This window comes from Hyperoodon ampullatus (assembly GCF_949752795.1).
Source record: "Hyperoodon ampullatus genome assembly, chromosome: 1".
Lineage (NCBI taxonomy): Eukaryota > Metazoa > Chordata > Mammalia > Artiodactyla > Ziphiidae > Hyperoodon > Hyperoodon ampullatus.
In genome coordinates, this window is record NC_136914.1 from 220462798 (window position 1) to 220487418 (window position 24621).

The 24621-nt window shown below is 51.1% G+C and overlaps 1 protein-coding gene across 1 annotated transcript in view; it reads left to right on the forward strand.

The window, feature by feature from the left end:
• Positions 1 to 24621, forward strand: part of HTRA1 (HtrA serine peptidase 1) — a gene marked incomplete at its 5' end in the record, with an annotated part of 63374 nt that overhangs the window by 33634 nt on the left and 5119 nt on the right. Inside the window, 4 exons of the mRNA XM_079696922.1 lie at positions 5124 to 5223; positions 5636 to 5840; positions 22777 to 22971; positions 24004 to 24036. Coding sequence (XP_079553048.1) covers positions 5124 to 5223; positions 5636 to 5840; positions 22777 to 22971; positions 24004 to 24036 — 533 coding nt within the window. The remainder of the gene's footprint in view (positions 1 to 5123; positions 5224 to 5635; positions 5841 to 22776; positions 22972 to 24003; positions 24037 to 24621) is intronic.

Consider the following 24621-nt stretch of genomic DNA (forward strand, 5'->3'; position numbering starts at 1 on the left):
AGCCCTATTTACAATAGCCCGGAGATGGAAACAACCTAAGTGTCCATCATCGGATGAATGGGTAAAGAAGATGTGGCACATATATACAATGGAATATTACTCAGCCATAAAAAGAAATGAAATTGAGCTATTTGTAATGAGGTGGATGGACCTAGAGTCTGTCATACAGAGTGAAGTGAGTCAGAAAGAGAAAGACAAATACTGTATGCTGACACATATATATGGAATTTAAGAAAAAAAATGTCATGAAGAACCTAGGGGTAAGACAGGAATAAAGACACAGACCTACTAGAGAATGGACTTGAGGATATGGGGAGGGGGAAGGGTAAGCTGTGACAAAGTGAAAGAGCGGCATGGACATATATACACTACCAAACGTAAGGTAGATAGATAGTGGGAAGCAGCCGCATAGCACAGGGAGATCAGCTCGGTGCTTTGTGACCACCTGGAGGGGTGGGATAGGGAGGGTGGGCGGGAGACGCAAAAGGGAGGGGATATGGGAACATATGTATATGTATAACTGATTAAATTTGTTATAAAGCAAAAAATAAAAATAAAAATAAAAAATAAAAAACATAAAAAAAAAAAAAACACATGGAGGGGGCTCCCCTGGTGGCGCAGTGGTTGAGAGTCCGCCTGCCGATGCAGGGGACATGGGTTCGTGCCCCAGTCTGGGAAGATCCCACATGCCGCGGAGCGGCTAGGCCCGTGAGCCATGGCCTCTGAGCCTGTGCGTCCGGAGCCTGTGCTCTGCAACGGGAGAGGCCACAACAGTGAGAGGCCCGTGTACCGCAAAAAAAAAAAACCACACATGGAGGTAGATGTTATTATCATCACATTTTATGGACAAGGGGAGAAGACTTGGAGGAGTAAGGTGACATACTAAGGTCACATAGCCAGTAAGTCCCATACCACGTGTCACACTCTGATCTTTCTGAGACCAGAGCCTGTGCTCTTACCTATCCTCCCCATGCTGAGTGGCCTGCATGCCCCAGCCCTCCATCTGTCTGCATCTCTCGGAGAGTGGGTTGTGGCAGAGCCAGCCCAGGTCCATCTCTGGAATTCTCCACCCGAGTTGACCCCTCTGGAAGGAAGATAGTTGACCCGCAGTTGAAATCACAGCAGATGGGGCCAGCCAGGGTTTCTAAAGACCATGAGGCAGCAGCAGCTTCCTTTAGTTTGATGGACAACCGTCTAAATGGAACAGGACCCTCGCATTGAGCCAAGCTGCTCTTAGCAACACTTTTATTCCTCATCCTGAAATTGCATTTGGAGAAGACAAACACTTTTTTGGTTTGACGTTTTGCCCATCTTTGGACTATTAGTTGATGGTTCCTTCAGTTCAGTTGTTTCTGCTCTATTTATTTCTCCCATTAACACAGATCCACCAATGATAATAGAAGTCACCCGTTGCTTTTTTTGTTTGTTTGTTTTTTGCGGTACGCAGGCCTCTCACTGCTGTGGCCTCTCCCGTTGCGGAGCACAGGCTCCGGACGCGCAGGCTCAGCGGCCATGGCTCACGGGCCCAGCCACTCCGCGGCATGTGGGGTCCTCCCAGACCGGGGCACCCACCCGTTGCTTTTTCATCTAAGCTGCACAATTAAGGCTTGTCACTTGTGCTTTTCAGTATGGTCTGTGCTCCCACTGTTCCTCCTTTCTGTTTACTCATCTGCAGAATTAGGGGAGTCCTGTGCCCAATCTCAGATTCCACAATCTCCTTATCTTGCTGTAGCATGTTGGAGTGAGGGGGAGAGACAGGGGTTAGATCATAGAATGTTGGAGCTGGAATAGACTTCACAGCTCATTCTAGAGGTAGTTGGCCCCATTTTACAGACGGGGAAATGGAGACCACCCAGTAGACTGCAGATGGAACCTGGGCCTTCTAGTATCCAGGCCAGCGTCCTTCCTGCTCTCCCATGTTGCTGTCCCAGGTGGACAGACCCTGGAGCCACTTTCTCTAGTGTGTGTGAGGAAGCAACTGCTGCTTGTTTTAGCTGGAAAAACCCATTCTCACTTTCATCCCTGATGTGGGCAGATTCTCCCAGGCTTATGTGGGAAGTAGAAAGAGGAAGCGAGTGAATGATTTTTAGTGGCAAGACTCTAGTAATCGTCCTTCTTTTGAGGGTCTCAGAATCTCCACACTTCCCTGGGGGTTGCTGGCCTTGTTGGAGTTAAGCCTCCTTTTGGCCTTTCCCAGGGAGCTAGTCCGAGGAAGCCCAGATGCATTCGTTTACAGTTGTCTCTGGATGATGCGCACCAGTTCTGTGTTGGGAAGGAATGTTCCTATCCCCTTGTTTATATCTCCTGTTGGAGAAGGCAGGGAGACACACCAGTTAAATAACCACAACTACCTGGGATCCTGGAAGGGTAGCAGATGTGTTATGTGGAAAAGTTGTAGGTTTGCTCAGATTTTTCTGTTATTTATACACTCTGTGAAGAAAAGTTAGTGTCTCTAGAGAAGTCATTTATAGTCTCTGAGCCTCAGTTTCTCTAAATATAACATGGGAACAATATCTGATTTTCCTCTTCCACAGGAAGGGTACCATAAGGAAGGCTTTTCTTTTTTTAATAAATTTATTTACTTATTTTTGGCTGTGTTGGGTCTTCGTTGCTGCACGCGGGCTTTCTCTAGTTGTGGCGAGCGGGGGCTACTCTTTGCTGCGGTGTGCAGGCTTCTCATTGTGGTGGCTCTTCTTGTTGTGGAGCTCAGGCTCTAGGCACACAGGCTCAGTAGTTGTGGCGCACGGGCTCAGTAGTGGCTCACGAGCTCTAGAGCACAGGCTCAGTAGTTTTGGTGCACGGGCTTAGTTGCTCCGCGGCATGTGGGATCTTCCCAGACCAGGGCTCGAACCCATGTCCCCTCCACTGGCAGGCGGATTCTTAACCGCTGCACCACCAGAGAAACCCCAGGAAGGCTTTTCCGATGGTACCATATGAAAGGGTTCTGAAAGCAAAAATAATAAAAATGATGCTACCATAAATTTGTTGAATTAGTTAATCTTGCTTAGTAGTTGCAGATCTTTTTCTGCACCTTACAAAGATCAAGCTATGCAAAAAGAGAGCAGATTCCAGCCCTGAAATAAAGCAGCTCAGAGCCCAGTAGCCGTGACAGAGAGGGGCCCTTTGTTCATCGATGGTCTTTCACTTCCAAGAAGGAAAGCTTGGGAGAGGCAGGCTGGTACCCGGGATGTCCCTGTGCCCAGGGGTATTGAGCTGGAGAACTGAGGTCCCTGGTGGGGACACACAGCCCAATCTGTACAGATGCTGTGGTGCCACTTGGGACGCCTGTGGACATGCAGCTCTGAGAGCCACAGAAGACTTGAGAATGTCACAGCTTTCACAGCCCGGCACCTGGAGAACGGCTATACCCCTGGCACGGAGGGGTGTGTTTGTGTGTAGGAGTGTATGTATCTGTGTATATGAGTGTAGCTGTGTGAGTGTATGTATGTGTGTGAGTGTAAGAGCGTGTGTGTATACAAACGTGTTTTGGTTTGAGTCAGAGTCTGTATGTAAGAGCATGTGTGCATGCGTATGTGAGTATGTGCGTGTGTGGATGTGTTTATGTGTGTGTACATGTGAGTATATGTATATGTGTGTACGATCATGAGTGTGAGAGTGTTTGTGTGTGTGAGCATATATTCATGAGTGTGTAAGTGTAGGTGTGGGCGTGTGTGTATGTGTGTTGGGGGCACAGGCCCTTTGGTTAGTGAGGGGCAGTTCTGCAGGCCTGTGGTTTCCTTTTAAACTTCAGCCTCCTTGCGAATCCCCCTGTGTGAATGGTGAGGGAGGTAGACCAGTGCTGCTCAGACCATCTGTGGTGAAGGGTCAGGGTTCTTTTCCTTTTATTTCCTACTCATCATGGATCAGTACTTTTGTAAAATATGCTAAAAATGAATTACTACCAAAATATAGTTTAAAAAGACACAAAATATCAGCCCCAACTTAAAATTCTTAGATGCAAGAGGCATAAGATTTCTCCGTCAAATTTCTATGAAGGTTTCTGGAAGCTCCCTGTGAGTTCCTGCATGGGGCCAGGTGGCAGCGGGGCTGGCAGAGCTGCTGGATGCAGCCCTGTGCTCAACCCACGGGCCGAGGTGGAGAGGAGGGAAAGGAAGGGGTGTGGGGGTTCTTGGCTGCAGACTGGCTTGGAGCCCCTCTGCTGTTCAAGCAGAGAGACTTGTTCAGGGGTATCAGCAGGTGGCACGGGTTTGGGGTCAGAGCAAGAGGCTCAGGCAGCCTCTGCCACCCGTGTGCCCACAGAATGGGGGCTCCCAGCCCCTGAGTCTCCAGCTCATTTCTGAGTCAGATGCCATGGGTGTGCACATAGGGCTGGTGGTAACTAATTTTTTGCCTTGCTGGGAGACCTACGTCAGATTTGTGATCGATAGTTTTGTCTGAAAGGAGCTTTGCAAATGCCCACCATACGGCGGTTCCCTAATTACAGTGCATATGTTTATAGAGAGAATTATGGTCATTCGATTTTCTCTTTTTTTTTTTTCCCAACAGAATCAAGGCATCTCTTGTGTCTTTTGGCCTGGGATGTCCTGGGGTCGGGGAAATGGAGTGAGTGCTTAAGAGGTGGTGGGAAGCTGCTCTGGGGACAGACAGCGGGAAAGACACCATCTGTGCCTTTGCCTTAATGCTTTTTCATAGTAGCCTTTTAAATCTATAACATTTGATGAGCATCTTGTCAAAAACAGCCTCAGCCCTCCCCTCGACAGTGGCAGTGTGCTGAGAAGGGCTGCTGTGTGGTGCTGCGGGAGTTGGGGAAGGGACACTGGTGGACGGTGCCATGTCAAGGTGGCCCTCGGGCGACCAACTCTTCAGAATAATGTAGAAGGCCCGGGTATCTGCTGGTGCCTCTGGTTCAACATTTTCGAGGTGAAATGATTGAGAGTGAGGAAGCCGAGCCAAGAGGTCATCTTTGGTGGGTTTTGCTGTCTTATCCGAGTGGGTATTTCCTCAAGAGCCAGAAAGATCTTTGCAACTGAGCCCAGTTGCAAAGGGCTCTTGTCCTCACCGTCCTTCAGGTTTTTTGGCTCTTCTAACCTGTATCTTTCTCCAGGTGACCACAGCACAGAGCACAGCATCTTTAAGTGTCTCGTCTTTGTTTCTGTTCCCAGGGCAGGACGATCCCAACAGTTTGCGCCATAAATACAACTTTATTGCCGATGTGGTGGAGAAGATTGCTCCTGCTGTGGTTCACATCGAACTGTTTCGCAAGTAAAGAGAGCCTTTCTTTTGTTCCAGGGCCTCTGAAGCTCCCACTGAAACTGCTGCCATTAGCAAAACATCAGAGCTATTTAAAGTGTCACTGAATATAGTCCTACAGGAAGACAAGCATTTCTCCCTTGGGATGTTTTCCTGTTTGACTACTTAAATCTACATTCTTGACCCCTCTAGATGTTTTAAGAACCTCTGGTTCTGAGAGATTCCCTAAGACTATTTTCTAAGTGGAATGTTTGGATGAGTATAGATGTCAGTCTAACCTTCCATTTTTTAAAGTTAAATAAAGCCAGTGTGTCAAGTAACAATTGCTAGATGCATGCTACTGTTACAGGATCAGTTCATCAGTGTGTCTCAGAGCTGATCTGAAGATGTTTCAGCCTTAACCAGGTACTTTTTTTGGTTCTAGGCTTCCTTTTTCTAAGAGGGAAGTGCCTGTGGCCAGTGGGTCTGGGTTTATCGTGTCCGAAGATGGACTGATTGTGACAAACGCCCACGTGGTGACCAACAAGCACCGAGTCAAAGTTGAGCTGAAGAATGGCGCCACGTATGAGGCCAAAATCAAAGATGTGGATGAGAAGGCCGACATTGCACTTATTAAAATTGACCACGAGGTAAGTGTGTTCCCCACCTGCAGGACAAAGTTCTCAGATGCCTTGACTGACATTTGGCTGAACCTGGAGAGGTCAAAAGGCACCAGAACTCCCTGATTTCATGAGATTCTGAAGTGGGACCACACTAGTCAAGTCTGGACCAAAGGAGAACATTTAGGAGATGCTGAGTGTGACCTGGGGTGGGGGAGGGGAGGGAGCTCATGGAAGCTTCTTTAATAAGCGGGCTATCAGGTGAGAGTTTTAACCGTAGTGTTTTCAGTTTTTATAAAAGAAAGCAATAGGTTTATAAAGAAATTAGTAGGTAAGCAGTGAAAATTGAGTTTCCCTTCCATTCTTACCCCTGAGGCAACTGTGGCTACAGATTTCTGTTCATTTGTGCACTCATCACCTATAGAGAATTTACTGGGTTTTGAAGTTAGCCATCATTAGCATGTGAACAGCCACTCTGAAAACAAACCAGTTCTCCCAAAATGGGTTTTTGCAGAGTTACTAGGTGTGTTTTAAAACAATACTCCACACAAAAACGTTTTGGAAACCGTGAATGAAAACAAAGCTAATGGAGTTCGTCCTCATAGCGCTTCTCAGAGCTTTTAATATGCTAACGTGCATATGACTCCCCTACAAAAGGGTGTGTACTCTAAACTACAATTTTCTGAGTGTAGATTTTTTTTTTTTTTTAAACTGAGACACGAAGAGCTCAGTTTGGGAAAAGGCTTGCTTTCTTTTGAAATCTTTTCCATGTAGGCATTTTTGTTCTGTTGATTTGTTTAGCAGAGTCTTCATACCTGAACTTAAATCCAATTTTTTTAGACCATCAGCAATTCCCACTCTTTGGTACGTTAGTTATGGAGGTTTGTTTTGCTATGTGGCAGGTGCCTAGAGAGATGGTGTTTTCTGGTTTCTCCACACCCTTGTCATTTTCCAGACTTCATCTGGAAAGAGGAATCACGCTAGGCTGGAATCTTGTTTCTGGCCCAGGAAAAGATCATAGACCTAGAGCCAGGAGGGATCTTCTTCTCCGGCTCTCTGTACATTTTACTTGATCCGATCTGTGAAGTCAGACCCAGGTGGTACAGCAAGGGCTGTTTATGTTTGTGTTGTTGATTGGGACAGAAACAGGCTCTGTGCCTGGCGTAGGTAACTAGGTAACTGGCCTTTAGCGAGGTCTCAACTGCGTATTATTTCTGTTAGGTTACCGTGGAATTTCTGTAACAACTAATCTTTCAAAATTTGTTTATCAGTCACAGTATAATCATAATAACTTCTACTTGATAAGCTCCAAAGCTGGACCAGGCTCTGCTTTCATTTGTAACTTTCACTTAATCTGCACGATAGCTGTATTATTGCCATTTTATAGAGGAAGAAACAGGGGTTCAGAGAGCTTAAGTCACCTGCCCGAGGCCACACATCTAATGCTGTGGTGAAGTTATAGCCTCCGAAGCCGGCCAGGCTCCCCAAGTGCCCAAGCCCGTGACCGTTATGGGAGGGACGCAGCCTGACCTTTTGGTGTGATGGGCTGACTCAACTTTAAATAGCCCACTGGGAGGCTGGCGCACCCCGGCTTAGGTTCACACTGTGTGAAAGGTGTCCAGGATGTGGTAGTCTCACCGGAAGGAGGCGACCAGAATAGCATAGCCTGTGGCCACACGCGGGACTTCTCAGCCCCACCGAGCCCTGGGGAAGCAGCCAACCTTGCGGGCTGTCTGCAGGCAGGGTGCTGGTCTGGACGCTGCGTGAACTGCCCCCGCAGGCTCATTTCATGTTGGGCACGCGTGGGTGCAGCCCATGCAGCTGCTCTGGCCGGGGGATATTCTTTTCAGCTTTTGAGCCAAGGTGGCGAGTGTATTCTCCTGCCATCCCTGGCATGTCCCCGCTGGCTGTGAACCATCTCCCATCTCGACAGACCAGCTTTGTAAGGTGTTTCTGACCTGGCTCCTGCTGTCCCCGGGAGGCTAGCCTTCCTGCCAGCAGCACGCTATTTGAGATGCGTTTCTAGCCCAAGCCTTTCAAAATGGAATCGGAAATGAGAGGATATTAAATTGCAGACGCCCACACAAGAGACTGGTTTCCACTGACTAAACTGCTTTTTTTTTGCTGATCGTAGTTGGAAGTGGAGAGAGTAAAAACATCTCTTCCAGCTCTGTCCATTTTGTTCCCTTAGTCTGATGATTGATGATTTAGGAGAGGGGGCTGGGGACTGGCTTGTAATGAGGCTCAGTTTGGAAGGAGCCTCTCACCTGGGTGAATACAGATGTGCCCGAGCACATGATAAACGTGCCGGCAGCGCTGGGGGTTGAGGTGAGCTTGCCTCGCGCTGTGTCACCTCAGCAGCAAGAAACAGGGCAGGAAATCTCAGAGGAGGCAGAACAGAACCAACCAAAATTGGACTTGAGGGTCGAAGTCATTCCGAATTGCGCTTGCCGTGTGAGGTCAAGGCCCAGCCTCCCCAGGGCCATTTGCTAATAACCCAGTGGAACTGGTGTGACCGCCCCCCCGCATACACGGGCCCGATGGTTAAGTTGGTGCCTTATACTCTGGGCCCATTTCCTCCCCCCAGCGCCAGGATTTCACTCGAAGGGCTCTCCATTACTTAAACAGCCCTCCTCCTTCCTGAGCGTGCGATTCGTGCCACTTTTAATGAATGGAAATGACCGTGGACATCTGTTGTCACTGCCCACTTCTCACCCACCCCGTTCCCCCTTCTTCTGGGAGCAGAGGCCAGCATCTCCTTCGGGGTCCATTTCTCCCCCACTGGAAAGTCTTGAAGGGACCACCAGTCATGGCACCCCACCCTCCGGGGCCAGGTGGACACAGGACCCATCAGACCGAGCAGATCCTCAGCTTGGAGCAGCGGCTGGATGCCACCCACAGAAAAACAATATGGGGGAAGCTGGTGTAGCCTCTGCTGCCGGGACCCCGCTGCCCTGAGTTCCTGCCCTTTCTGAGCCTGATCTGCCTACTTTCCCTTCCATTTTGCAAGCCCCACCTCACATCTTCCGTACACCTGCCTCGGCTTGAAGTTGCCAGAGACGTTTCTGGGCTTTTGCGACCAAAGGAATTTTTGCTTCTCACTGCCGAGCAGACACATGTGCACTCACTTTCCCCGCTGAGGTTTGAGCCAGGAAGAACCTTTGGAAGAAAGCTCACTGAGCAGAGCAGCTGTCTTTCCCTGGTCTGCTGCTCCCACCAAGCTGGAGAAGGAGGGTGTCCCCCTGCAGGCCTATCCCCTCCAAGCACAGCCGGCCCGGACATCTCTTTCTGTGCTTCTGTCCTAGGATTTGCAAAGCCCCTTTCCTCAGGACCGTGACTGGGACCAGCATTCATCAGGGGAGGGAATGCCAGCTGCAGGAAGGACGGACAGTGTGCATGCAAACAGTTTAATAGAAAGCAGCTTTGAGGGCAGACTAGTTCAGCCTTACATAAAAGTGGTTTCCAAATGTGTTGAACATGACACTGGCTGTGTCTGCAGAACATTTAACAATTTTCTCCAAAGGCAGCATTTTGTCTCTGCAGTTTTTTGGCTGAGTAGTTCAGGGAGAGAGAGAGAGAGGGAAAATATTTGGTTTCTTTAGGCCAGAGTGCAGGACAGAAACACTGGGGATGTACTGAAGAAGGCGAGAGAGGAAAGTTACTTTTGTCCCAGCTGCTCTTCCGCTGTGCTGGTTTAGGAAACAGGCAGGAGAAGGTCATCTGTCCTCCCGCCTTGATGACGGCGGCTTCCCGATCGGGTCCTGTCTGCCCTGTGTAAACCCCTTCACACGCTCTCTGTTCTTACAGAGAGATCGTAACTGCTCACAGGGCCTTGGAGGGCCACCCAGCCTGACGGGCGCCCCACACGCCTCCCCCTGCCCCTCCCCCTCTCTGCTACCCCCCGCCCCCCATGCAGGGCTGTTCTCCTGGGGCCTTGGCCTTCCCTCCCTGGGGCGTCCCCATCCAGCTCCTCCATAGGTGACCTTCCTTGTCCTTCAGGCCTTGGGTTAAATTCTGCCTCTGCCCCAGACGGCCCCTCCCTGACCCCCTACCCCGGGAGCGCCCCGCGTCCCCACCTCCCCTCATCACTCTGGGGATGCATAACCCGGGAGGTGATCACATTTCATCGTTTATTTTTCCCTTCTCACCCCTTCATCGTCACTCACGATTGTCTTATTTACTTGTGGATTTCAGTTTCTCTCTGCTGCCGGAATGTGAGGGGCACACCTGTCTTGGTCACTTGTGAGGAGGTAAAGGCTCAACAGCAGTGTCCTGGGTATGAATGACGAGCCCTCCGCTCAGCAGCAGGCAAGGCCGGCTGCCCTGAGGGCTCGGGGAGCAGGAAGGCACTGGGGCTCCTGCAGTGATCCGCTGCCCCCTTTCCGGTGAGGAGGTGACCGCGCAGCAGGCTGACTGCAGAGCAGCAGCCCCCAGACTCCGAGGCCAGTTCTCATCTGATCCAACGGCTGCCTGGGGTTTGGACGGCGTGTTGCTTTGCTGGGGCCCCCGTAGCTCTGCGGTCTTTGGTAACTCAGAGCCCTGGTGAGGTGGTGAGGTTTCCTGTGGGCGCCTCCCCCCACCCCCGCCGACGCCAACACCCAGGGGAATATTTGGAAGCAAGCTTGTCGAGGCTTGTGAAGTGGTTTTCTTCCCTCACTCCCAGACCTACATCCGCCCTTGGCCACCTTTGGGCCAGATGCCACCTACGGCCCTGTTTGAAGTGGCTTAAGAGTGACAGCCCTGGGCACGGGGGCTGCTTTGTGGGCAGAGGGTCCTTTTCCTGCTCAGCGGGCTCTGGTCTCTCCAGGCCTGTCTCCTGGAACGTGGCAGTGGATCTGTCCCGACTTCTCTGAGTGAGGAGGGTCCAGGTGGCCTGGGGACGATGGTGGGGGAGGGCAGTGGCGGGTGCCAGGTGTGACTCGTGCCCCTCCACTCCCCCACCCTGTGCCCAGCCTTCAGCCAGTTCCCCTCAGACAACCTTATTGTCAGAAGGCGCTGACTCAGCCGCCTGAGCTCATCCAAAAGTGAATCAGATAACACAGAGCCTGTGCTGGACCGGCTCCCCATCTTCTGGAGTCTGTCACTCATCCTTGCAAAGTAACCAAGAGCTGGAATGCTACTTGCCCTACCATAGTTACCCTCGTATTTTGTTTCTGTGTTTTTCCATTTGAATTCTTTTCCCCACTCCCTCCGTCCTGGTTGTTTTGTGGTCTCTCCTCTTTTTCTCCCTGAACTGAGAGGCCTGCATTGCATTCGTTAAAGAGGCCCCAGACCCTGTCGACGTAATGAGGCTTCTGTTACCGTATTGATTTTTACCATTTTTAGAGGGATGCAAATCGGTACTGCATTAGGTGATGTCAATCCAGATGCTGGCGTGGAAGCCGGCATTTTTGCTCTGGGCCAGCCTTTGTCCAGAGGCTCATGGGGACGAGGCTTCTCATTGTTCTCATTGCAGCTTCTCGTGGAATGAAAATATTTCAGTTCCCCAGACTATCAAAGCTGGAGCCCTTGTGTGTTCTCTGGCCCCATTTCAAGAGCTTAGTTGATTGTTAAGGAAATTCTTTGGCTATGTTTTTCTCTTAATATGGTAATGCTTTTTTTCACTTTGGCAGACTCTCTTCAGGGTATTCGACCAAGATTATTATTTATGGTTCTGACAGAGCCGTTGGGTTTCGGGACTGAATTTGTAGGTGCCTCATCGGGAATGTCTCCTTCACTGAGGAGGGAGGGCATGCATTGCCAGTTTAGTGAGTATGTAGCAGTGTGTTGGGGCCCAGGGTTGGCCAGCTGTGGCCTGCAGTCCAAATCCGGCCCTCCATCTGCTTTTGTAAATAAAGTTTTATTGAAACACAGCCATGCCCATTTGCTTATGTATCAGTAGAGTCTACAGCTGCTTTTGCTGGACGGCAGCAGAGTAGAGTAGTTGGGATGGAGACCACGTGGCCCGTGAAGCCAAAAGTAGTTACTCTTCGGCCTTTCACAGAAAAAGTTGGCCAACCCCAGTGTGAGATGATTAACACCTTGTTCTAAAGGAGCAAAGTGTACTTGGACCAAAATATGCTCTTAAGCCCAAGTGAGGTGAAGCACGAGGTCACTCCAGGGGAAAGGGCAGAGAAGCGGATCTCATTTGCTCTTGTGGGGACTGTGCTTTTTTGCTGAAAAAGATGCTTCAGTCTTGCCGGATTAAGCAGAGAGAGGCCTTAGTTTTGACCATTTCTCTGTAATATCGGTAGAGAGGAATTTTGTGAATTTGAAGATGTTTTCCAAATTATTATTCAATTTTAAATCCTAATGATCTTTTAAGGTCTCGTTGGTTCATTCTTTCAGTTATTCCTTATTCATTCACGGAACCTATAAATATTTATTGAGCATCTATTTGACCAAACACTGTGTTAGGTGCTGAGGATGTAACAGCAATGGGCAAAAGCCATGGAGCTTACGGTCTAGTGTGGGAAACAGGTAAACTGGAATAAATATGGTGGTTGGTACAATGAAGGAACAGATAGAAGAAGCAGGAGAAGGCACTGGGGCTGGGGAGACCCTGAAGGTAGTATAGGCAGAGACGCTTATCTGAGGAGGTAACATCCAAGCTGAGACGTGGAGGACAGACAGAGCCAGCCAAGGGGAAGAGTGGGGTACCTAGGCTTGCTTAGATTTCCTTTTCTGCCCATCCTGAGGACTTGGACCTTCGGCCCAGTGCAAACTTATTTCCCAGGGAGTTTTTTAGAGGCCTCCAGACCACAAGCCAGTGCCTCTGGTTAGCTGGTTCTTCTGCATATTGTCCATGTATCTTATTGGCCTTGGTTCTTTGGGGTTCCTGATCGTACTCTGGAAAGCTCCAATTTCTTATGTCAATCTCCTGAGAGTCTAGAAGTGCAAAGGATTCATAATGAGCCGGTCACCTCTTATTCATGGCAGGATGGAGGCAGTTTCCCAAAACTGGTTTCCTAAAACCAACCACTTTCTATGGCAAGGCAGAAATAAGACATTCTGGTGAACTGAGGACTGATTATTCTAATAAATGTGCTAAGCAACAAGTCACTTTTGTTAAATAAGGCACCAGAATCTGATAACGAGAACATAGGACTCAGGGTATTTCCCTTTTTGCTTTGGCTGCCAGGCAGCTCATAGAAACCATTGGCCCTGTGGCTAGAATATTTCCTATGCCACCATTTTATGTCATAAAGAGATATGGATTAACTTATTGTAGTAAGCCCTGTGTCATTGACCATCTCAAATTATTTTTATCTAGAGGAGGTTATACGTCTTTAAGAATTTTTTAGAATAAATTTTACAAGAACGATATATCCTGCATATGGAGCCACATGAGCTCTAAGTGGTCATGGGTAATGGTCACTGTGCCCTCAATTCAGTTCAGCAGTTACCGAGTGGCTGCTGTGTGTTGAGCACTGAACCTACCAAACAGAGTGAGACCACAGCCCTTCCCTTTGCGGAGCTGGTGGGTATAAGTTGTCCCTTTACCCACCTGAGCCCTGAGCCTGCCACCATATAGACGGCTGAAAACCAGGCTGCATCCGGAGTCCTTACCCAAACTGAAATGCCAGGCCCTGGCTAACCCCAAGGTTAGTCCAAATATTGGACTAATCCCAATTTTAAGATCCTAATGGATCTTTTAACATCTGATTTGTTTATTTGTTCATATATTCACTTTCACATCCAATGATTTTCATAAATATTTATCGGCCAAACAACGTTGTAGCAGCAGTGGCTAACTTGAAGTCGCCAGATAAAAGTGGAGGGGCTGATAGATGAGAAGACAAAAGTTACACTGGATGAGATGGTGTTTCTCCTGGTCTCCATGCCACAGACTATATACAGTCACTGGCTGTCGGGCTCCCGTATAGAAATGTTGACATTTCTATATGGGAAAATTTGAAATGCCAGCGTTTCTTGATGTAGCTTAAAGGAGTCTAAGTATCATGGTGGTGTGCGTAAACAGTGAGGGGGAAGTTGGCTTCATTAGCCCTTTCTCTGTTTTGTTTTTGTGTAACCATCCTCTGTTCCTTTTCTCTCTTTCCCTCCATCTCCCCCACTTCTCTTGTCTGTCCCACCTGAACATCCCCCCGCTCATCCCACCTCTTCCCCTCCTGCCCTCCCTGTAGAGCAACTATAATATGTCAATCTGGGGAAACGGATGGGGGTAACTTGATTACACCGTCCTTCCGAGTTCTGTGCGTGCTGTGATCTCGGTGCTGTGTCGCAGGTCCTTCCTGGCCTGGCCTCTCGGCTCACCTGCTCACTGCAGCCGCCCTCCCTTGGTTGTACCCTTGACCTTGTCATCACTGATAACCTCTACGCTCTCTAGTCTGAATCCCAAGCATCTCAGTCTTGGTCCACCTCCTCCTCCCCCGGCACAGCTGCTTCATGGGCATGTGACCTGTGCCCTTACAGACCCTATGCTCAGAATGGAACCCTGCTTGAGGGTTTAATGCTCTGAGGTCTTTGTTTTAATTTTATCTTTGAATTTGTGCTTTGTAAGTGAAGTCTGATGAGACAGTGGAGTATGTGCTGGGGCTTAGAGCCTTGGCCTCCGCACTGTTCCTTTTCCTGTTGCCTTCCTACCTCCCCAGGATGGGTTCTTGGCTTCCCTGCTTCTCTGGCCCCTGGGACCTCTGACCCCGCACAGCAATCACTGCCACCCTCCTTCCCCCAGGGAGTACAGGCATAGGGTACATACACCCCACAGCATCTTGGGCAGCGGGTGGATGATGCCACAGGTCATCCTGCTGGCAGCGAGGCAGGGCTAAGCCTTTTCCACCCCGTCCAGGTACCTAGTGCATCCTGGTGCCGAAGGAAGTTGCAGTGCCCTTGGGGGTGGTCCATCCTCTGTGGGTTGGGGCAGTGAGCTCTTGGGAAGGAGAGAGGCCTGGCTCTGCTACCCTGTCCCTGCTCGGGCACAGTGCATGGGTCTGTCCAGTAGCTGCTGAGCAGGGCACTGAGTCTGAGTCTCCTGGGTCTGCACTCACCCCATGGAAATCTTTGTGCCCCAGGGAGCATGACACTAAACAGCAAATAAAAACGTCGGGACAGATGAAGGGAGAGAGAGAATATAGAAGAAAAAAGAAAGCTTTATATTTTAGTACCTTTCACGGCACTTTTTATGCACTTTATGGACAAGGGGTCTCCCATGTTTATTTTGTCCTGGGCCCTGCCAATTACGTAGCAGATCTGTGGTTCACCTGGGTCCACCCATCTGCTCACACTTCCCGGTCCCTCAGCCCCTCGTGGGCTCACTTCCCTCCTTCCCCAGGCAGGATCCTTGTGTCTCAGGCAAGTCTTAGCTGCTAACATCCCCCTGAACTCTGTGGTCTAGTTTGCTGTTCCTTCGAAGCACGCAAGTTCAATGGCACTGCTTCTTGCTGTGTGTGGGGGACGCGCACGGGAGACGTGCTCTTTTCCCCCATTGCATATTTTTTAAAGAAAATGAAAGGTTAGCATAACTGTTTCCAGAAGACACATTGAATCACTTAGTTGAGTCTCAGCCAGTTGCTGCAACATTAACCTTTGAAGCAAACTTCATCCAACACACACCACCAGCCTGCAAGCCCCAGCCTCTTGAAAACGGTGTGCTGGGCGGCTGGCGGATACAGTGGCTTCTGCAGATTCAGCAACAAAAATATTTTTGTAACAGGAGCAGTTTATACTTTGCAAGGAAGAGAAAGAAGTAGTTGACTTGCCTCATGAGGTTAAAGAAAGTTGCCAATTTTTCTTTTAGTTTTATTTGTTCATTTTATTGCTCTTCTCTCCAAGCTTTAGTGAATGAGGTTGCAACGAGAGAAGCGCTCAAGGGCTTTTAGGCCAAACCCAGGGCGGCCAGAAGCTGACATGTTGGTGGCTCATTGTTTTCAGGTCCGCTCTGGGTGATTGCCGGCTGGGCCAGCGTCTGCAGAATTCCAGGAATCCCCTTACCTCTTGCGGCCGTAAGAGTTTGCAGGGATCATCTGACCTCTTTGCGAAGTTGTATGAAAAGAGATTTATGAAGGACTCTGGTGCTTGATTTTCCTTTTTAAAAAAATAAATTTATTTATTTATTTGTATTTATTTGGGGCTGTGTGGGGTCTTCGTTGCTGCACACGGGCTTTCTCTAGTTGTGGCGAGCAGGCGCTACTCTTCGATGCGGTGCGCGGGCTTCTCATTGCAGTGGCTTCTCTTTGTTGCGGAGCATGGGCTCTAGGCGCACGGGCTTCAGTCGTTGTGGCGTGTTGAGCTTCAGTAGTTGTGGCTCGCGGGCTCTAGAGCTCAGGCTCAGTAGTTGTGGCACACGGGCTTAGTTGCTTTGCGGCATGTGGGATCTTCCCGGACCAGGGCTTGAACCCGTGTCTCCTGCATTGGCAGGTGGATTCTTAACCACTGAGCCACCAGGGAAGTACATCTGGTGCTGTTTTGATCTCACCAATTTAACCATTGTCTGCTAATAGGTTTTTTTTTTTTTTTTTTTTTTTTTTTGAAATCTACCAGGTCTTCTGGAAAGATCCCTAATTGTCCGAGCTGGGATGACTTTGGACATCACCAGGCTCGACTCCCTTATTTTAGAAGTGATAAAACTGAGACCCAGAGAAGTCTGTCAAGTGGCCCAAGGTCAGAGTGAGTTAATACGGATGCCTTGCTCCCTGGGACTGTGTGCTCCCAGTCTGCGTGGAGGCTGTGGTGGTGCTGTGTGCGTGTTTTGTCTGTGTCTTCACTCTGCACCACCCTTTGTGGATGCGGGAGGATAAGCCCATAGCGAGTCATCAGCCAGGGCCCTTACTCAGCACAGGCCTTTTCTTCCCTGTGGGAATCAGCAGTTGTGATGGCCCTTCAGGGGGAGCCCAGGCCACACAGCGAGCCCGTGAAGCAGGCAGTGCCACACAGCCGGGGCTTGTCTGAGGGTACCACCGTGGCCTGGGCCCTCACCCTGAGGACGTGTGACCTTGGCTTCCTCTGGCTGGCCTCTGCCCTGATTTCCTTCAGCTCCCTGGCCCTGTTGTGTGTCATCTCTGCTCCCGTCTCCTGCCCCTGCCCCGTGGAAGGTCTGGCACAGAGAGGCTCTTTATTGGTGGCTGGCTGTGCACCCTGAGCATCTGGGCAGTGAGCACTGGTGAGAACACCTGGGCTCTCGGTACCACCACCACCAGCTGCAGGACCGTCGGTCCCCTGGTGAGCGGAATGGGCACTATGCCCGTCCCATCTGCTCATGGACAGAGCACAAGGCGTGTAGGGCATGCGAATAAGAGGGAGGTTTGTCTACACTGACGAGGCTCTGCTCGGACCACTTGTATTTCACGCTGACTGCCCTGGAAATGTGTGGCCATTGCTTTCCTTTGAATCAGACTTCTCCTCTTTCTCCCCTCCGCCAAAAAAAGAAAGCTGCCTGAAGGAATATACACCTACAGATGTTTCCAGACACGTATTAGCATCACCACTGTAAAAGGAACCATTTTTTCCTAAGCTTCGGTGGACTCTGATGGTGGCCCAGCACGCAGCCCTTCTCCTCCCTGCTGGCACAGCCCTGAGTTTGTTTTAGGTCCACTCCTGACCCCCCCCATTCCTAACTCAGGCAAATCCTGAGAGGCTAAGGCAGTCACCAGGGCTACGATCCCCCCCGCCTAAGGGTGGTTGAGGATAACCTTATGACCAGGCAGTGGCTGATGACCCACGAGGAAGAATGTGCTGGGCGCTTCTGGATTCTTAGCTCTTCTGAAGAGACACACAAGGGAGAAAAGAGTCTATTACTTCCAGTGGGCATTGCTACGTCTTTGTGTCATGCCTGGAATGATGGTGGCCCTCCTGTGACCATGAGCCCAGGCGGCCGTTGATCAGATGGAAAGAAGGCAGGAGCTTCTTCTTGACGTTGTCCTTGAGCCTTTGAAGTGATCAGCCCTGCCATCACGCCCTTGAGCAGGTGGATGTTTACTCCATTTTGCATTGGGTTTTTTGTTACTTGCAGCTGAAAAAAAAAAAAAACCCTAATTGATGCACCCAAATCATTTTTAGTGTTGATCTATATTTAGCCTTTATGGAAGATTCTAGGCTGAGCTGCCCTTGGGGAGGGAGATGGATTTTATCTCTTTTTACTGCTGTGTGTTCTGCTGGCTTGTGTGTTTCCCCCCACCATCGGACAGTAAGCCTGGAGGGCACGGGTGGGTTTTGTTGATCTTTCATGTTCCCTGTGCCAGGCCCGTCCTCAGTGAATGCTTGTCGAGAAAGTTCTCTTTCATGTAGGCAGCGTTTTGTGGGAGCAGTGATGCCAGGCCTGCTGGTTGTTGTCTGTTTGTTTGTTGGCATCTAAACGAACGGTAAGAGCCTTCTTTGATCATGCCACTCACCAACCTCTTCCAGGTTTTAGCAGTAAATCTATCACACAATTCGTATCCTGCCTACGGCTCGTAGTTAGTTTAACTCGGACATGGAGTCCACACGCAGGACTCTAACACCCTCGTCTGGGCTGTCTCCATCGACCTGGCTGGCATGGCCAACGACCCGGTTGTTCTCGGGATCCGTGTTCCCTTCCAGCCCCCCTTGCTGACTCTGCTGTGCGGCCGGCATGTAGCACAAGTGAGTCACTTGCAAACCGAGGGTGCTGTGCCTTTCAGCGCGGACGTCCCCTCTTTCTCACTGGCCTCCCAGGTTCCTCCCTCTCATGAACAAGAGCGTGACCTTGAGAATGGGCAGTGTGATGGACTCCCTTTGGGATGCCCCTCGTCCTGGAGGGATTGGGACAACGTGAGCTGCACGCTGTCCTGGTGGGGCCCGAGGGCTCCTGCTCAGTTCTGACCCGGAGCCTCGGGGTTGAGCTTTCGCCACGTTCAAACTCCCCATCCCGGCTTTGCTGTGTACCCGACTTGCATTTCACCCTCCCTCCCTGCCAGTGTTTGGAGAATCTGGAGACAAGGAACAGGAGCCGCACGCCCCAGTCTCCCTCCTCCCCACTCTGCTCCTCCCGCCTGCCAAGTGGAGGATGGATGTCTGTGCCTTTACTTCGTAGGCGTGTTGCGAGGCTCCTGCGAGATGCTGAGATGTGGGCTGTTAGGAGAGGGTCGGGCATCTCCAAGATGGCCTGTGGCTGGGCCGCTTCACAGGGAGGCTCAGACAGAGTGTCTGCCGCAGGGAGCCTGGAGCCGGCTTTGATGTGGGCGGCCTGGGAACCAGCCTGCGGACAGTAGCGCAGGGTTAAACCAGGAACGGGTGGCCCCAGGGTTTCCCATCCGCAGGTCAAGGCCGAGGCGTGCCTTGGCGCTTCCAGCTGTATCTGCTTTTCATCTCCCCCCGAGTCCCCCCATGGAGCGTGTGTCTAGACAGCTGTGGAATAAAATGCTCAGTTGCCGAATAGGAATTTGGCCAGCAGAGGTATAGCTGCGCCGAGCAGACAGGCCCAGGGTGAGGAGGGAGGCTGAGAATGAGCCCCACTTGGATCTGGAGCCGGCTGGAGAGCCTGATGCCTGTGTGGCCCGCTGGCACCTGCGGGAAACAGGAGCCAAATGGCCCCCAAAAGGCATTGTGACCTCATGAAGGGCTGTAAATCTGGCCTGGCCCACATTTGCCCCACGTCACTCTCTTGCAAAGATTTCTGCCTACAATTAGAATTCACATTAACACCTACAAGGAGTGAAGGTCTGGGAGGTGGGGGACCTGTTCTCTCGTTTAACCAGGCTGCTCATGAGCTGTGAGGAGTCACTCCCTCTCTGAGCCTCAGTTTCCACATCTGTAAGATGGGAGGAAACATGCCCTAACTGCCAAGGGGGTCATGAAAGAGCTTTGTCACCCGGGAGGTAAAATGTCACCTGTGTCATTCCTTTCACATCAGTCCAAGCTTCATAGTCTTAAGGATCCCCCTTGATATGTGTCCACTTGCTTATTTCTGTCTTATGATTGTCCTTTAGAATCTAGGAGATGTTTGAGTGAATAAAAACTTAAACAAGGTGATACTTGGTGTTGCCATCGGTGCAGGTTTGGCTAAATGACCACTTGTGATCCGAATTTCTTCCCCTTGTGTTGACGTGAGGATTGGTCCTCGGGGAGACTCTGGGCTCCTATCACTGGTGTCCACTTGTCCAAGCCTGCATGGTCACTACAGTGTGGTGACTTCACTGCACTGGAGCCAAGCTCATCCACTGGCTTCTCTGGGCCCCGTTACTGGCCACAGGCCTGTTCCTCCCCAGTGAGTGCAGCCGGCCGAGCAGCAGGCCCTGGGGGTTCTCCTTCCCTCCTGGGGGTCTCTCCCCTCCGTCCTCACAGCTTCTGCCCCCCAAGATCACATGCCTCCTTTTCCCATCCCCTGGGCCTGAGCTCAGACTTGGAAGAGGGGCGTTCCAGGGAGCGCTGTCTTTGGCCCCCTCTGCCTTCTCAACCCCCTGAGACGCAGGGGCCTGGGTCTGGCCCCCTTCCGAGAGGGTGGAGGTGGAGGAACGGGGTGGGGGGTGGGGGATGAGCAAATGCTAATTAAGACCCTCCGCAGTCAGTCCTGCCCTGTAACTTTCTGATGTGGTTCTCGGCTTGTGGCTGAGCTGATGTGGGCTGGGCCCGCCTTTCTGTGTTTGAACCTGCACTCGTGCCTTGAAGCTGGTGAAAAGCAACTGTAATCTTGGGCAGCCTGGCAAACCCAGCCCAGGAGCCTTCGCCACTGTGTCCCCCTGCCCACCCCCCAAGCCCAGCCCTGAAAGCAGTCCCTGAGCCCTGAAGGAGTGGTAGTGTCCCTGGCGGGCCTCCCCACAGTGGCCAGCGCTCATCACTGGCCCTGACTCCTGCCCACCCACCCGCTGTGGCTACTGGATGAAGTCATTCCTGGCAGGGGCGGCTGGCGCAGGCCCAGGGTAAACAGGCCACGCTGAGCTCATTGGCGTGCTTCTGACTGAGCTCGGGGAGTGGGGACTGCAGGCTGCCCCCTCCAGGGCAGTACCACGCACGCCAGCCTCAGGTGACCGCAAGGGCAAAGTGTCACTGTCAGGGCAGGCCTGTGCCACCAGCCTCCTCCTAGGTGGAGGGCTGGGTGACACGCGCTACTTTGTGGGAGTTTCGTTGGTGGGGTTTCCCCCATTGAGACTGCACAGACCCTGATATTGATAACAATAACCAACACGTCTGATGCTTACATGTCCCAATTACATGATGCTTAACTGAGCCAGGTGCTCTTCAAAGAGCCGTTCAGGTCTCAAGTCGCTTAATTCTCACAACACACCAATGAGATAAGTGTGCTGCGTTATTCCCGTTTTCCAGATGAGAACACGGAGGACCAGAGTGGCTGTAAGCTCGAGCCAGGATCTAATCAGGCCGCCTGGTCCCAGGTCTGTGCTCTTCACTGGGGCGCTCTTCTAGGCTTCTCAGTACCTGTGATCTGAGGGGCATCCCTCCTCATGCAGCCCCTGAAAGGTTTAGGTCTTGGATCCCTCCTTCGATATCCCTTCTTCCTCCTTGTGTTTTCTGACCCAGCTTGTTCCTGACCAGCATCTTCCTTATTTGGGGTCAGAGAGGGTTCTTTGTGACTCAGTACTTTGTGGTGGATGAGAGTCTGGGTTCGGGGTTGCACTTTTAAATCTCTGGCCGGTCTCAAGTCACACAGTTGCTTGGAGTCTCAGTGCCTTCATCTGTTAAATGGGCCCAGTGATCTCCCCATCTCATCAGCTGGTGTCTGCTTCATCCCTGGCGAAGGAAGTGCTAAGTAACTGCTGGTTTTCACCCCCTGCATCCTCCCAGCCTCCTCTCCTCCTTCCTTCTTTGTCGAGGTGGACGAACATGAGGACGCTTACCTCGCAATTCGCACTAGGCCTGGGCCAGCTCTTTGCTTTCTGGGCTGGTCCACACTGTTCAGAGCAGCTGCTCATTTTTGTCTCAGGAAACAAAGGAGAAAGGAACTCGGAGGCTTGCCTGGCTCCAGGGAGGAAGGGAGGGAGGAGAGCTTAGAGCCTTCTCAGACGGAAGCCCAGCTCTCAGCCCTAGTGACGAGAGCTGGCTTTATTTTGTCCAGTTTTGGTTTGAAGAGTAGTTTGGGGCTTCTGACTCTGCCTGGCCTTCACAGGGCATTGGGGGTCAACCAGGCTTTGTTGGGTTAATCAGCCCACCAGGGACGGGAGCAGACGTGGTCGATGCAAGACCTTTCCAGGCAAGGAGAGAGCCCACCTCTTTGTTTTTTTTTTGTTTTTTTTTGCGGTACGCGGGCTTCTCACTGTTGTGGCCTCTCCTGTTGCGGAGCACAGGCTCCGGACGCGCAGGCTCAGCGGCCATGGCTCACGGGCCCAGCCGCTCCGCGGCATGTGGGATCTTCCCAGACCGGGGCATGAACCCGTGTCCCCTGCATCGGCAGGCGGACTCTCAACCCCTGCGCCACCAGGGAAGCCCGAGAGCCCACCTCCTGGGTCTTGGCGTCTCGGGGCCCTGGATGCCTTGTTGCCCCCGGCCCCACCCCTGCCCCTCCCCAGGACTGCATGTGCTTAGCACAGAGATGCACCGGATGGAGTCAGGGCAGCTGCAGCCCCACAGAGCTGATTCTTCAGAACCCAGGAGGGACGAGCCTATGATAAGTGGGGGCAGATCCACCCCTTCCCCTCCCCCCAGGGGCGTGGGCTCTGGATCCTTCCCTGTGGCTCTCTAAGAGTGCTGCAGTCAGGCTCGCCCCCAGTCCTAAACGTGTCCCCCTCTGTCTCCTGGCCTCCGGGTTTCAGAGCAAGTCTGCTGATAGCTTCAAGATGTGCTGAGACCCTGAGTTGGCCTCCAGTATCGGTCCCACGTCTTCCTTGGCGTGTGGCAGCGGCAGTGTGCACTTGACTTGCAGCAGCTTACAACGAGGCACTGATTATCTTGGGTGGGAGGGAAGACAGTCCTCAGCCGGGAAGGGATGCTAGGCCTGACCTCGGTTTCCTGCAAGGCCTGGTGAGTATGAGCGGTGTCCCTTGCTTGGCATTCCACGACATCTGTGCGTTTATCCGTTCTGTTCACTTAACCAAATGCAGCAACGCCAACCTTGTGTTTCCAGGGGAAGCTGCCTGTGCTACTGCTTGGCCGCTCCTCGGAGCTGCGGCCCGGAGAGTTTGTGGTTGCCATTGGAAGCCCGTTTTCCCTTCAAAACACTGTCACCACTGGTATCGTCAGCACCACCCAGCGAGGCGGCAAAGAGCTGGGACTCCGGAACTCGGACATGGACTACATCCAGACAGACGCCATCATCAACGTGAGCCCTCTCCGCTGCAGGGTCGGGTGGGATTTTGGAAAGCTGAGCTGGGCTTAGGAGCCAGGGCTGGAGTCAGGACCCTCAAGGTGCTTTCAAGGATCCCCTAAAGCAGATGAGGCAGAGGGTTGGTCTTCAGCCTGTTGGCAATCTCCGGGGACTCCTGTGACGGGAACTTAAGATTTGCCAAAGTTTGCAGCCCGGAGGAGCTCTCCATGCCCCCTCCCGCCCCGCCCCAGGGTCAGCCACCCCTGGCTGGAGCTGCTTGTTCAACTTTGTGGCAGGAGGGATGCTCACCTCAGCACAGGCTCTGTAGCCCCGAGAGGAGTTTGCATTGCCTTGTGGGGGCGGGGAGCAGTCTGGCATCAGGCCGACCCATTCGATGTCTAATGAGGTCAAGGATTATCACACACAATCTCATCAATGGAATCTTTTTTAAGTCACATTTTTCCACTTCAGCTGTTTCCCTATAGGATTAACGTTTCTAAAAAGCATTTTCCCTTACATCTATCTAATAAATAAGAAACACAGCGTGTTTTGTGCACTCGCTGCCTCTGGTAGGCTTTATTCCCAAACTTTCTTGTGATCTTCATGAACTAATGGAAATAGAGCAAACCATGTGGATTTCCAGGCCAAGCAGCAAAGTAGGGGTCACATAGATGTAGGGGGGCGGTTTTGAAGATTTGAAATACTGTGATACTGGAGCAAGTGGGCAGCCAGCCTATTGCCAAGACAAGGAAGATGTGTTGGGTGTTTTGGGAATTTGTAGTTGGCCTCTGGGCTTTGGAGCAAAAAAAAAAAAAAAAAATCTATCCATCTATCTACCTATCTATCTATATCTATATATATCCCCTTTATGGCACATCTAAAACTTTCTGAAAATTGTTTAAGGTCCTTTTTTTCCCAGCAAAATATTAGGTAGACAGGAACAAAACTGCGGCAAGAGCTTGCACTCAGGGACCTGCCCGGCAGAGAAGTAGATTGGACCATGTAATGACATAAACTCATAACCTTTTAATTTTTGCTTAATTTCAGTATGGAAACTCCGGAGGCCCATTAGTAAACCTGGTAAGGCCTTTTAAAAATCTATGTACATGTCTTTTTTCCTCTTTTGGTTTCTTTTCAGACATGAACTTGCCAAAGCACATTATCTAATTCTTTTAAAGTGACATCTGTGACTGTACTGTACCTTGCAAATTACTCTTCTTATCTTTTCTGGAAAGAATAAGGCACGATGGAGTTTGGATTGGAACTGCTGTGCCAGCAGACATGCTTATGTTTCAAAGTTACAAGCAAAGGCATTGGAATTCAGGTCCAATCCAGGAGTGGTTAAAGGAGTGGGTCTTTATTTTGAAGGTGTCAGCAGTTCTGGCCTGTCCCTACGCTGCCTAAGGAGCTGGCGTGGCTCATCCACAGGGTTTGTCTTGGCCAGGGGCCCTCCTCTAAGACCAGGCTGGAATGAGGAGTTACCCCGCTCACAAAGATGTCACCTAAGTTTATATTTTATTTAAGCAAAAAAGGGAAGCCTTAGAATCAGACAGTCAGAGCCAGGGTGCAGCTCAGGGTCACCGATCCAACTCTCATTTACAGGTGATGAAATCGAGGCCTTGTTTAGCAAAGCGCAGGATGGCAGTGCCTTCTTGATGGTCCCTC